Raw genomic sequence first — 14779 nt, 5'->3', positions numbered from 1 at the left:
CTGACTCTCTTGCCCAGGCTGGAGTGCAGTGGTGCAATCTTGGCTCATTGCAACCTCTGCCTCCTAGGTTCAAGTGATTCTCATGTCTTAGCTTCTCAAGCAGCCAGGATTACAGGCATGTATCACTACATCTGGCTAATTTTTGTATTTTTAGTAGAGACGGGATTTTGCCTTGTTGGCCAGGATGGCCTTGAATCCTGGCCTCAAGTGATCTGCCCGCCTTGACCTCCCAAAGTGCTGGTATTACAGGCACGAGCCACTGTGCCTGGCCACAGAATGCATCCTTTATAGCAGAATGACAAGCAGGGATTAGCCTGACCAACAGAGGAAGTCTAGGGGAAAGGAGAAATAACACAGTGTGAGAGGATCCAGAAATTAGAGGGTCTTGACAGCCAGGCAGAAGAATTTGGCTTCAGTGCAGTAGGGGCCATTATGGATTCCTGAGCATAAGAGGAACATGATGGCAATGAGAACCGGGCAAAGATGTTCTCACTTAAACCTCTTTTTCTCCTCCCTTAGCCCTTCCTGTTCTCCAAGTTCCTTCCCTTCCCCTGAAGGACAGCCAGGAGCTGACAGCTTCACTTCTCTCAACTGGGTCCCAGGTGAGCTGGTGCCCCTTTGCCCTCAGAGAGGACCCATCCTGAACCTTCACCAGGAGTTCAGTTTCTTTAGCCAGTGACCAGGCCCATCTTGGGTTGGTACCTTCATTCCTTTGGCCTTTTTCCTTTCTGCCTAGTCCTTCCCCATCCTCTTTGAGGCACAGTTCCTCCTTGTTTCTTTTCTTAATGAGCCCAGTTCTTCCCCTCACTCCAAATTTGGATATAGGGAATGAGAATTTAGTGGAGATCTCCTGTTTCAGAAGTTGGTGAAAATTGAAGAGGTGGCTGATGTGGCTGTATCCTTCATCCTGGAGGAATGGGGACATTTGGACCAGTCCCAGAAGTCCCTTTATAGGGATGACAGGAAGGAGAACTATGGGAGTATTACTTCCATGGGTAAGGATTATTTCATCTGCATGGATTAGGACATCTTTATTTTGTTATATTATAAAGAGTATTTCTAGCACACCCTATAATGGCATTTATGTTTTATGTGCTATGACTTTGCTTTTTTTTTTCTTTTTGTAAAAGAATAAATCAACCTTCACTTTCTTATTCAGCTTATTCTGATCATTTCCATCTTAAGAGTATGATTAGACACTGATAGTACCTGGGGGGACTGTTTTTGCAATCCAGCAAATGCTAACTTTTTACTACTTTAAAATAAGAGCGGGCCGGCTGTGGTGGCTCATGCCTGTAATCCCAGTATTTTGGAAGGTCGAGGCGGGTGGATCACCTGAGGTCAGGAGTTTAAGACCAGTCTGGCCAACATGGTGAAACCCCATCGCTACTACAAATACAAAAATCAGCCGGGCGCAGTGGCGGGTGTCTGTGATCCCAGCTACTCAGGAGGACTTCATTACCATTCTAAGTCACCGATACCTGTTTTATGATGTTCGCCTTGGCACCTACATTTTACGTGTCATATCGCTTCTTGAATTTTGTGGCCCTATTTCTAACTAAGTTATAATCCTGGAAGCTAATATTTAATTGTACTGTCTGGAGCAGTTATAAAAATCTCAGCACTCCTGCAAACATTTTGGAGATTATAGCTTTTAGTCTTTTTTTTGTAAATTCTTTTAGAAGAACCACTCTATCAGGCATACTGGAAGACTTCAGATGCAAACATACACACTGCAAAATATATTTATTTTATTTTTTTATTTTTTTGAGATAGAGTCTCGCTCTGTCTCCCAGGCTGGAGTGCAATGGTGTGATCTCGACTCCCTGCAACCTCTGCCTCCTGGTTTCAAGCAATTCTTCTGCCTCAGCCTCCTGAATAGCTGGGGTTACAGGCGTGCGCCACCATGCCCGGCTAATTTTTGTATTTTTAGTAGAGGCAGGGTTTCACCATATTGGCCAGGCTGGTCTCAAACTCCTGACCTCGTGATCTTCCCAGCTTGGCCTCCCAAAGTGCTGGGATTAACAGGCGTGAGCCACCATGCCCAGCCCACAATGCAAAATTTCTTTTGAAAAGCACTGTGTCAGTTTACATTGTTTAACCATTTCAGTTTGCTTACAGGCTTTTATTTAACAGGTATAGAGCTGACTCCTGCTCTTTTAAAATTTCCGTATTTATTTGTATTTATTTCCTTTTTTGATTTATTTGTGCATGCCTCTGTTCATTAATCTATTGGGATCTTGGTAGTCTTTTTTTATTTTGATGTTTGAATTTTTGTGGAAAAAAGTCAAATTTATGTTTTAAAATTATTGATTAAATCAATAATTTTATTATTGATTTTTCATGGAGCCTTTTATCTCAGTGAATTACTCATATAGTATAAATGTTATATTTAATGCAAATTTAGAAAATTTTTCTTCTTTTTAAATTAATTACCAATAGCTTGCTCGTTTATTTGAGCCTGTTACTCTTGCTTTATCTTTTTCAGTTACTTTACAGGTACCTAATGGATTTCAGAGTTTGAGGTTCTTGGCATAGTTCTTTTCTGTGGTATTCTCTAAGCAGTTTTAAATGTGTAGTTTCTGATGTTTTTCTCATTCTCTGTCTCTTCATTACAACATCTGTATTTATCACTTCAGTACACTATTCTACATTAATCACATGGCCGTGGTTTCTCCCTCCTTCACTTCTCTTGGAAGGCCATATTAGATTATTTTCACATCTGCGGATTTCTATTAATTACAGCATCACCAAAAGTCAAAATTAAAGAAAGTACTCATCAGATTTAGAAGTGAGATTTTTACAACGTAAGTAAATGAGTCTTGGAGGCAGCAGTTTCTGTGGAGCGGCAGGGGTGTTGGGGAACAAGAGACAGTTTCTTTGAAGATTGCGAAGGAGTGGAATTTGAAAAAGCTATCATAGATGAATGTAAGGACTTTGTCTCTGAAGGGAAAATGAGGCCTGGTCACTGAAAGAATAATGGGTTGGATGGGTGGATTGTTTTTTGTTTCTCTTTTTTTTTTTTTTCCCGACAGATCTCGCTCTGTTACCTAGGCGAGAATGCCGTGGTACGATCTCGGCTCACTGCAACCTCTGTCTCCCGGGTTCAAGCTATTCTCGCGCCTCAGCCTCCCGAGTAGCTGGGATTACAGGCACCCTCCACCACACCTGCCTACTTTTTGTATTTTTAGTAGAGGTGAGGTTTCACCACGTTGGCCAAGCTAGTCTCAAACTCCTGACCTCAGGTGATCCAACCGCCTCGACCTTCCAAAGTGCTGGGATTACAGGCGTGAGCCACCACGCCTGGCCTGTATGTTTTTTTAATGGGAGAAATTTTCAGCATATTTAAATGCTACTGGAGAAGAACTAGTAGAGTAAAATATGGAAGCAAGGAGGAGCAGATAGGCTGCGCGTGGTGTCTCATGCCTGTAATCCCAGCACTTTGGGAGGCTGAGGCAGGCAGATCACAAGGTCAGGAGTTTGATATCAGCCTGACCAACATGGCAAAACCCTGTCTCTACTGAAAATACAAAAATTATCCAGGCATGGTGGCACACACCTGTACTCTCAGTTACTTAGGAGCTGAGGCAGGAAAATTGCTTGAATCCGGGAGGTGGAGGTTGCAGTGAGCTGAGATCACACGATTGCGTTCCAGCCTAGGTGACAATGTGAGACCCTGTCTCAAAAAAAAGAAAAAAAAGTGGAGGGGCAGTTAGGTGATGTGGAGAGATCCCTGGAAAGCAGGAAGGTATGGTGAGATCTGGGGTACAGGAAGGAGGAAGGACTGACCTTGACTCGAGAGACATGACTCCATAGAGAGACAAGGGGAGGAGGAAGTGAGCACGCTGTCCTGTTGAGCACAGGAACTCATGCCTGTAATCTCAGCACTTTGGGAGGCCAAGGAAGGAGGATCACTTGAGGCCAGGAGTTCAGGACCAGCCTGGGCAACGTAGTGAGACAAACCCTTACAAAATATACAAAAATTAGCCAGGCGTGGTGGTGCACACCTGTAGAGGCTGAGGTGGGAGGACTGCTTCAACCAGGGAGTTAGAAGTAACAGTAAGCTGTGATTGTGCTGCTGTGTTCCAGCCTAGGTGACAGAGCTTGCTCTGTCTGTGCAAACCTTATTAAACATCAGTGTTTTGAGTAAAGTATCTTGCTGATACAGTTGCACAAAGGAACTAATTTTAGCCACTGAAACACCCACGTTTATCAGTGACTGCTGAACGTTAACCTAGCTCTTGGAAGTAGTAGGTTCTCTGGATATGGAAAGAATGTCTTTTTTCCTTTAGATTAATTCGTACCAAGCTGAAGTCCTGTGGGCACTGAGAAACCTAGAAAGATCACCTTTCTTCTCAGGCTATGAATTCACAGGAAGAGGAAGGTGAAGATGGAGTTAGCTGCATAACCTGCTATCCAATTTTATTAAGAATATTGCCCAGTTGCGACCGGGTGCGGTGGCTCACGTCTGTAATCCCAGCACTTTGGGAGGCCGAGGTGGGCGGATCAGTGGGTCAGTAGTTTGAGACCATCCTGGCCAATATGGCAAAACCCTGTCTCTACTAAAATTACTAAAATTAGCCGGGCGTAGTGACTTGCGCCTGTAGTGCCAGCGACTCGGGAGGCTGAGGCAAAAGAATCGCTTGAACCTGGAGCTGCACTCCAGCTGGGGCAGCAGAGCGAGACTCCATCTCAAAAAAAAAAGAAAAAAGAAAAATTAAAAAGAATATTGCCCAGTCACGTTGGCTCACGTCTGTAATCCCAGCCCTTTGAAAGGAGGCTGAGGTGGGAGGATCACTTGAGCTCAGGAGTTTGAAACCAGCATGGGCAACATAATGAGACCCTCATCTCCACAAAAAATACAAAAATTAGCTGGGCATGGTGGTGTGTACCTGTAGTCCTAGCTACCCGGGAGGCTGAGGTGGGAGGATCGCTTGAGCCCAAGAGGTTGAGGATGCAGTGAGCCATGATTGCCCCACTGCACTCCAGCCTGGGTGACAGAGTGAGACCCTGTCTCAAAACACACACGCGCGTGCACACACATGAGAACATTTAACATGATACAGGTATTTGCAAGTGCCATACTGAGAGGAGACCCTCTTCGTTCAGTGGAATGACTGATTTCCAGTCTCCTTCCTTTGAACCTTCTTTGCCAGCTCTTCCTTCCCTAACCTCCTCCACTTTTCTGCTTGAATATTTTTCATCCCATCCGGGTACTGTAAAAGTCCCTTTACAAAATCATGGATCCCTAGCACTTGTCAGTTTCACTTCATTGTCCCCTCATTTTATTTCTTCAAATTCAAGGAAGAGCTCATTTTTTCATTCTCCCTCTGTTATTTCAGGTTATGAGTCCAGGGACAATATGGAGCTCATAGTGAAGCAGATTTCTGATGACGCTGAATCACACTGGGTGGCGCCAGAACACACCGAAAGGAGCGTTCCCCAGGATCCAGACTTTGCAGAAGTCAGTGACCTTAAGGGCATGGTACAAAGGTGGCAGGTCAACCCCACCGTGGGGAAATCAAGGCAGAATCCTTCCCAGAAAAGGAATCCGGACGCGATCACAGACCTCAGCCCTAAGCAAAGCACACATGGCGAGAGAGGGCACAGATGCAGCGATTGTGGCAAATTCTTCCTCCAAGCCTCAAACTTTATTCAGCATCGGCGCATCCACACTGGAGAAAAACCGTTTAAGTGCGGAGAATGTGGGAAGAGCTATAATCAGCGGGTGCACCTCACCCAGCACCAGCGGGTCCACACGGGGGAGAAACCCTACAAATGTGAGGTGTGCGGAAAGGCTTTCCGGGTGAGTTCCCACCTGGTTCAGCACCACAGTGTCCACAGCGGAGAGAGGCCTTACGGCTGCAATGAGTGCGGGAAGAACTTCGGTCGCCATTCGCATCTGATCGAACACCTAAAACGCCACTTCAGGGAGAAATCCCAGAGATGTACGTGTGAAGAGTTTATATCCAGGGGATAAATGGAGGCAAAAAGCAAAAGGTGTTTTATTAGTGCAGTACAGCAGGATAGATGCGTGGTGATACTGGGAGGGGTAGGCCGAGGCAAAGGTTATCGTTTGTTTGGTTCTTATTTATTTATTTTTTGAGACAATCTCACTCTGTCACCCAGGCTGGAGTGCAGTGGAGCGATCTCGGCTCACTGCAACTTCCGCCTCCTCGGTTCAAGCGATTCTCCTGCCTCAGCCTCCCAAGTAGCTGGGACTACAGGCACGCACCAGCACGCCCGGGTAATTTTTGTGTTTTCCGTAGAGACAGGGTTTCCCCACGTTGGCCAGGCTGGTTTTGAACTTCTGACCTCAGGCGATCCACCCGCCTTGGCCTCCCAAAGTGCTGGGATTACAGGCGTGAGCCACCGTGCTGGCTGTGCTCTCAGCTCTTAGTGGTTCCTTCTGGTAGTTCCGCATTTTAAAATACTACTACTATTATAAGTTGGCTCATCAATTTTAGATGTTATCCATTGACTTTCTATGGTAGTGAGGATTTGGCTCTCTTATATACTTTTCTCTCTTTCCCCCATTACTTTACTTATTTTAAAACAATAGCCTGGGTATAGTGGCTCACACCTGTAATCTCAGTGCTTTGTGAGGCGGCTGAACTGGGAGGATTACTGGAGGCCAGGCGTTCAAGACCACCCTGGGCAACATAGCAAGACCTTTTCTCTACAAAAAAATTTAAAAATTACCTGGGCATGGTGGCACGTGCCTGTAGTTCCAGCTCCCCAGAAGGCTGAGGCGGGAGGATCTCTTAGCCCAGGAGTTCAAGACTACAGTGAGCTATAATTGTGCCTGTGAATAGCCACTGCACTCCAGCCTGGCCAACAGAGCGAGACTTCTTCTCAAACAACAAACAAACACAAACCCAATAAAATAACAGTAGTACAGGAAGCTTGGAGAAAATAAAAAGAAAAAAATAAATCACCCGTAATCATATCATGCTAACTAATAGAACTGTTATTACTTAGAATGTTTCCTTTGTTTTTTCATAAGTCTGTTTTACGTAGTCATACTCAGAATTAAATGTTAAGCATACACATTTTCCAGTGCTGTTCAGCCCTCCTGCTTATTTCTGACAGGCTGCCATTGTGTGGTGGCATTGTAATTTCCTCAACTGTTCCCAGTTGCTGAACTTCAGATTTTTTCTCTTTTCTCCTGATAACTGTTTATGCCCGTGGCTTTTTCTTTTTTTCTTTTCTTTTCCTTTTTTGAGATGGAGTTTCACTCTTGTTGCCCAGGCTGTAGTGCAATGGCAGGATCTCAGCTCACTGCAACCTCTGCCTCCCAAGTTCAAGCGATTCTCGTGCCTCAGCCTCCCGAGTGGCTGAGATTACAGGCATGTGCCACCATACCTGGCTAATTTTTCTGGTATTTTTAGTAGACGGGGTTTCACTGTGTTGGCCAGGATGGTCTTGAACTCCTGACCTCAAGTGAGCCACCATGCCTGGCCAGTATTTTTAAACATCTGTTCAAGTGACAGTGAATGAGATCATCGTAAACTGTGCTGTGAACTTAAAGGCCCTTACTAATATTCTTCAGACGATTCTAAGACCAGCCAAAGTGCTTTTCTTTTTTTTTTTTTAAATTCTGCCTTTGATGGTTACAGCCACGCTGCATCTTCCACCATGGTATAGAAGTCAGTAAAGTGTCTTTAAAGTTCTGGGTTGAGCTGAGCTATCCTCTCAGCTAGTGTTTTCCCATTCTACTTGATGATTCCCTCATTTGGGAAATACACCAATAGTGCTTTGGACTTGAAAAGCAATCGCTTTAAAAGTTATCTGTTGTTTTATACCTTCCCTGCAATTGTTTCTATGGCTAGTTTCCCAGTGAGTACTCACTTGCCTCCCCCAATTTTTGTTTCTTGGGTTTTTTTTTTTTTTTTTTTTTTTTTTTTTGAGATAGGGTCTTGCTCTGTCACACAGGGTGGGGTAAAGTATCAGGATCTCAGCTCACTGCAGCCTCCACTTCCTGGGCTGAACTAATCCTCCCACCTCAGCTTCCTGCATAGCTGGGACTACAAGTGTTCACCACCACACCCAGCTAATTTTTGTATTTTTTTTGTAGAGAAGGGGTCTGACTCTGTTGCCCAGGCTGGTCTCGAACTTCTAGGCTTAAACGATCCTCCAGCCTTGGCCTCCCCAAGTGCTCGGATTTATAGGTGTAAGCCACCATGCCTGGTCCTCCCTCATTTTTTGGATCAAAGGGGGAATACATGTTTTGCACATCCAGCCATATTATTGAGAGTCTCTGTTGCTAGTTGCACAGGATCTGCAGTGAGCAGAACAGAGATACAGTCCATGCCCTCATGGAGTTGATGGTCTGGTGGGGGTAGGAGATAGTAAAGGTGATGAGCGTTCCCAAAGGAGAAGGATGACGTGCCGGGGGAGGAAAACTGAGGCTAGAATGTTGGCTAAGGGTGAAGGGGGCAGGGATTGCTGTATCGCCCACCCTCTTGACAATGCTTCTGTTGGCTCATTTTGCCTTATTTCCTGACTCCTAGTCAGATATTCCCTGACTCCAAACCCTCTTCATCATCCTTTGCTCCCATTCTTCCAGTTTTTGTCAGTTGTCACCATCCAGTTGTGTATTTGTTTTTTGTTTTTCTTTTTTGAGATGGAGTCTTGCTGTGTCACCCAGGTTGGAGAGCAGTGACACGATCTCGACTCACTGCAGCTTTTGCCTCCCGGGTTCAGGCGATTCTCCTCCCTCAGCCTCCCGAGTAGCTGGGACTACAGGCACCTACCACCATCTCTTGCTAATTTTTGTATGTTAGTAGAGACAAGGTTTTACCATGTTGGTCAGGCTGGTCTTGAACTCCTGACCTCAGGTGATCCACCTGCCTCAGCCTCCCAAAATGCTGGGATTACAAGCACGAGTCACCACACCCAGCCTGCTACATTTTCTTTATCAATTCATTGCTCGACGGGCACTTAGATTGGTTCCATATCTTTGCAGTTGTGAATTGTGCCACAGAAGACATACGCTTACAGTCTTTTTGGTGTATTGCCTTTTCCTTTGTGTAGATATACCCAGTAGTGGAATTGCTGGATCAACTGGCAGATCTACTTCTGGTTCTTTAAGAAATCTCCATACTGTTATCCACAGAAGTTGTATTAATTTATCTCTCACCAGCAGTGTATAAGCATTCCCTTTTCACCACATCCATACCAACATCTATTGTTTTTTGACTTTTTTTGAGACAGAGTCTCGCTCTGTTGCCCAGGCTGGAGTGCAGTGGCACAATCTTGGCTCACTGCAGCCTCCGCCTCCTGGGTTCAAGCAGTTCTCTGCCTCAGCCTCTGGAGTAGCTGTGATTACAGGGCACCCACCACCATGCCCAGCTGATTTTTGTATTTTTAGTAGAAATGGGGTTTCACCATCTTGGCCAGGCTGGTCTTGAACTTCTGACCTCGTGATCCACCCACCTCAGCTTCCCAAAATGCTGGGATTACAGGCGTGAGCTACCTGTACCCGGCCTTTTTTTTTTTTTTTGAGATGGAATCTTGCTCTGTTGCCCAGACTGGCATGCAATGGCGTAGTCTTGGCTTACTACAACCTCCGCCTCCTGGGTTCAAGCGATTCTCCTGCCTCAGCCTCCCGAGTAGCTGGGATTACAGGCACCTGCCACCATGCCCAGCTAATTTTTGTATTTTTAGTAGAGATGGGGTTGCACCATGTTGGCCAGGCTGGTCTCGAACTTCTGACCTCAGGTGATCCACCTGCCTCGGCCTCCCAGAGTGCCGGGATTACAGGTGTGAGCCACTGTGCCCGGCCTTTTGACTTCTTAATAATGGCCATTCTTGCAGGAGTAAGGCAGTATCTTACTGTGGCTTTAATTTGCACCTCCCTGATTATTAGTGATGTTGAGCATTTTTGTCATGTTTGTTGGTTATTTGTATATATTATTTTGAGAAATGTCTCCATGTCATTTGCCTACTTTTTGATGGGATTTTTTTTTTTCTTGTTGACTTGTTTGAGTTACTTGTAGATTTTGGATATTAGTCCTTTGTGTGATGCATAGTTTGTAAATATTTTCTGCCGTCCCGTGGCTGTATCTTGCTCTTTTCATCGGAAAATTCCAAAAATTTTTTGTTTACGTTCCTGTTGGCATCAAGTACACACATGCGTCCAGCTCTGTTACTCCTGTTACATCATAGTTTCATCTGATGATCATTTTTTATGACAGTTTATTTTTCCTTTATAAAAGAACTGATGGGCTGCGCATGGTGGCTTAAACCTGTAATCCCAGTACTTTGGGAGGTTGAGGCGGGTGGATCACCCAAGGTCAGGAGTTTGAGACCAGCCTGGCCAACATGGTGAAACCCCGTCTCTACTAAACATACAAAAATTAGCTGGGTATGCCCATGCATGCCTGTAGTCTCAGCTACTCAGGAGGCTGAGTCAGGAGAATCGCTTGAACCCAGGAGGCCGAGGTTGCAGTGAGCCAAGATCACGTCACTGTACTCTAGCCTGGGCGACAAAGCAAGACCCCATCTCAAAAAAAAAAAAAAAAACTGATGACATTTGCACTTGCTCTTTATTTTTTTTAGGCAGTGACAAAAGAAGTAAGAACACAAAATTAAGTGTTAAGAAGAAAATTTCAGAATATTCAGAAGCAGACATGGAACTATCTGGAAAAACCCAAAGAAATGTTTCTCAAGTTCAAGATTTTGGGGAAGGCTATGAGCTTCAAAGCAAGCTGGATAGAAAGCAGGGAATTCCCATGAAAGAGATAGTAGGACAACCCTCTTCAAAGAGGATGAACTACAGTGAAGTCCCTTATGTCCACAAAAAATCCTCCACTGGAGAGAGACCACATAAATGTAACGAGTGTGGGAAAAGCTTCATTCAGAGTGCACATCTTATTCAACATCAAAGAATACACACTGGGGAGAAACCATTCAGGTGTGAGGAATGTGGGAAAAGCTACAACCAACGCGTGCACCTAACTCAGCATCAGCGCGTCCACACAGGTGAGAAGCCCTACACCTGTCCTTTATGTGGGAAAGCCTTCAGAGTGAGGTCCCACCTTGTTCAGCATCAGAGTGTGCACAGTGGGGAGAGACCCTTCAAGTGTAACGAATGTGGGAAAGGCTTTGGGAGGCGTTCCCACCTGGCTGGACATCTGCGACTCCACTCCCGAGAGAAAGCCCACCAGTGCCGTGAATGTGGGGAAATCTTTTTTCAGTACGTTAGTCTAATTGAACATCAGGTGCTCCACATGGGTCAGAAAAATGAAAAACATGGCGTCTGTGAGGAAGCGTATAGTTGGAACTTGACAGTGATTGAAGACAAGAAGATTGAGTTACAAGAGCAGCCTTATCAGTGTGATATCTGTGGAAAAGCCTTTGGTTACAGTTCAGACCTCATTCAGCATTACAGAACTCATACGGCAGAGAAGCCCTATCAATGTGATACATGTAGAGAAAATGTTGGCCAGTGTTCCCACACCAAACAACATCAAAAAATCTACTCGAGCACAAAATCCCATCAATGTCATGAATGTGGCAGAGGCTTCACTCTAAAGTCACATCTTAATCAACATCAGAGAATCCATACTGGTGAGAAACCTTTTCAATGTAAAGAATGTGGAATGAATTTCAGCTGGAGTTGTAGCCTCTTTAAACACCTGAGAAGCCATGAGAGGACAGATCCCATAAATACCTTAAGTGTAGAGGGGTCTCTGTTGTAGAATAGCTCTGAATTTTAGAGAAGCCTTCCTGGAGGGAAACCGTACTCCTATAATGAGCAAAGTAACAACTTCAAGCATTTTTCCAGCGTAACCATCAAAATCACAAATAGGTTGAAATCCTTTAGTTAGAACTCAGCCTTTAGGAACACCGGAGAACCCACAATAATAGATATCTGCCCGTGTTCCCCACTGAGAAATGCTTTAGTTAGCATCTTCATGCTTGGGAATCTAGACAAGAAGAGAATCCATGGATGGACATGGTCGAGGAATTCAGAAAGCCTTCAGATGACATTCAGTCTTCACTTGAAACTCAAAACTGACACTAGGAACAGCCTCATGAGTTCAGTAGAAGTAAGCTTTATTTGTAGCTTCTGCCTCGTTTGATGGCCTATCTATTCAGGGAAGCGCACAGTAAAAGACTTCTTCAGCATGATGTCTGTTTTGGTACCTCAGCAATTAATCTTTTCTAGAAATTATTATTCCAACCACTAGAATACCCTAGCCACTATTCCCACTTTGAGCATTAACCCCTTTGAAAAGAAACGAACTTAAAGTATCTCTATTTTGGCAAAATTCGGGTTCAGGGGCTGGATGGTATGTGTTTCTGCTGCCTTATTTAATCCACCACTTCTCTGTGAAACACTCTACCTTGTTTTTGGTTTGATTCTACTGACGTCAAGGTTTAGCCAGTAGCAGGTAGAGTTAAATTTGTCAATTCAGAAGAAACTGTGCTGGTCAGTCACATCTTAAGGCGAAGGGAGAGGGACCTTAGGGGAACAGAGAAGACAGGCAAAGCTGTGGACTGTTTGATCTTGTATTACCCACAGGAATGAGAGCAGCTAAACCCATAGAAGGAATTGGACCAAGGTGAATTACGAGTCCTGGCCCCAGCAGTATGTGTGCTGACTCCTGGGTGCCCCAGAAATAGAGCTCTCCCATGGAGTGGTGATATACAGCATGAGTTTCAGTTTGCATTGCAGCTAGGATTGAAAGGAATCAGTCATGAGCAGGCAGGCAGAAGGTCCTGTTAGCCCTGCCTTCCAGGAAGGTCGGGGTGGGAGTTTTGAGTGGGAAAGAGATGACATGCACGAAGAGAGTTCCCCTGAGCCTGTTTGCCAGGGACAGTGAGTGAGTGCTCTTGGGCACTGCTCAGGCCCTGCTTCTGCTGACTTGCCTGGCTTACAATAAATGCCTAATAAATATTTGTTGACCGTATGTGTCATACACTATGGTACCCTGTCCAGTCCCCTCTACCAAGCTGGGACCCCTCAACTCTTCTGCTCTGAGTTTGGGCTGCAAGTGCTCACAGCTCTTGTTCTCCGGAAACTGGAGAGTTACCCTCAGGAGATGAGAGACATCTCACCTTACCCAGGAGGCACCTCCTCTCTACAACCCAATGCCTGGTTCATTTGATTAAAGCAGGGAAAACCCCAGGGTGCTATGACTGCTCCGGCACCCTTGGATCAGGCTAAACTAGACTTTTTCTGAGCCTTCATCCATGCTCAGCTCTCTCCCTTCTCTATCCTGTTTCATTCCCTCCCTCAAAGGCGTTTCCTGAATAAATCACACTGTCAATCACATGGTTCTGAATCCCTGTCTCAGGCTCTGCTTTAGAGAACCTGATCTAAGACATTTGGTGCCACGAGTGGTCCTAGGAAGCTGCTGTGAGAGTGGATTGTGGAGTTGGTCACTCACCAGGAGGGAGTGAAGACTGCCATCACTGTTAATAGTCCTGGCATGTGGTACCTGTCCGGTCACTAAGTCGTTCACTTGGAAACTGGGATAGGATACAGGTGGAAAAGGATCTATTGACTTGTGGAGGTTGGGGACTAACAGGAAAATAAGGATTATGGAATTGAGTGGCTCTTGCTGAAAGTTACTGACTCCTTGAAGAGAAAAAAATGACAGGGCAAATAACCACCAATTTAATGCCAAGTGTGTGTCAGAGGACCTTGGTAGCTTTTTAGTATTTTTATAGACAGAGTCTTGCTCTGCTGCCCAGGCTGGAGTGCAGTGGTGCAATCGGCTCACTGCAGCCTTGACCTCCTGGGCTCAAGTGACCTAGCCACCTCAGCCTCCTGAGTAGCTGGGACTACAGGCACATGCCACCACGAGTGGCTAATTTTTAAAAAACATTTTTTTTTTGAGTGATGGTATCTCCCTATGCTGCCCAGAGTGGTCTGAAACTCCTGGGCTCAAGTGATCCTCCAGCCTTGGCCTCCCAAAGTGTTGGGATTACAGGCATGAGCTACTGTGCCTGGCCTTGGAATGATTCCTGAAAGCTTAGAAAAGTCAGTGGCCCACATTAAATGAAGTAGAGATGACAAAACCATGGTGGACTTAACAAAGGGATCCAAAGATTCATACATAAACTAGGATGGAACTAGAAGATAAGACCAAACAACCCACCTTCAGTTATGTTCCTTAGGAGGGTCTGGAGAGCATTCTGTTTACCAGGGTTCCAAGGAATGCCCTGATTGGGGGGCCATCAGCATCACTGAGAAGCTTGATACTGGCTATCCTCGTTTGCAGGGGCTGATTATTACATAACGTCACCCCAGACCATTCAGCCAGAGGTGCAGCAGTGGGCATGTGGCCATGGGGACCATTGTTTCTTTTTTTTCCTTTTTGAGACAAGGTCTCGCTTTGTCCCCCAGCCTGGAGTGGAGTGGCACGATTACAGCTCACTGCAGCCTCAACTTCCTGGGTGCCAGTGATCCTCCCACCTCAGCTTTCCAAGTAGCTGGGACCAGAGGCATGTGCTACCATGGCTGGTTCATTTTTGTATTTTTGGTAGAGACAGGGTTTCGCCATGTTGCCCAGACTGGTCTTGAATTCAAGAGCTCAAGCAATCTACCCATCTCAGCCTCCCAAAGTGCTGGGATTACAGACATGGGCCACCTCACCAGGCTATTTATTTTCTATTTTTGGTAGAGATGGGGTCTCACTATGTTGCCCAGGCTGGTCTTGAATTCCTGGGATCAAGGAATACTCCTGTCTCTGCCTCCCAAAAATGCTGGGATTACAGGCATGAGCCATCATGCTTGGTTCGTACACTCTTTAAACCAACAGCC

The 14779-nt window shown here is 45.4% G+C and overlaps 1 protein-coding gene across 3 annotated transcripts in view; it reads left to right on the top strand.

The window, feature by feature from the left end:
• The window catches only part of ZKSCAN5 (zinc finger with KRAB and SCAN domains 5), a 38641-nt gene extending 25358 nt beyond the window's left edge, over window positions 1-13283 (top strand). For all 3 annotated transcript variants that reach the window (XM_011985757.1, XM_011985760.1, XM_011985756.1), the window contains exons 4-7: window positions 520-602; window positions 860-995; window positions 5343-5948; window positions 10564-13283. In XM_011985757.1, the coding sequence (XP_011841147.1) occupies window positions 520-602; window positions 860-995; window positions 5343-5948; window positions 10564-11705 (1967 nt within the window). In that variant the 3' untranslated portion in view covers window positions 11706-13283. The remainder of the gene's footprint in view (window positions 1-519; window positions 603-859; window positions 996-5342; window positions 5949-10563) is intronic.
• Window positions 13284-14779: the final 1496 nt, after the last annotated feature.

Source organism: Mandrillus leucophaeus, unplaced genomic scaffold (genome assembly GCF_000951045.1).
Source record: "Mandrillus leucophaeus isolate KB7577 unplaced genomic scaffold, Mleu.le_1.0 Scaffold29, whole genome shotgun sequence".
NCBI lineage: Eukaryota > Metazoa > Chordata > Mammalia > Primates > Cercopithecidae > Mandrillus > Mandrillus leucophaeus.
Note: the sequence above shows the minus strand (reverse complement) of the source record. Positions and strands in the feature narration are given on the sequence as shown.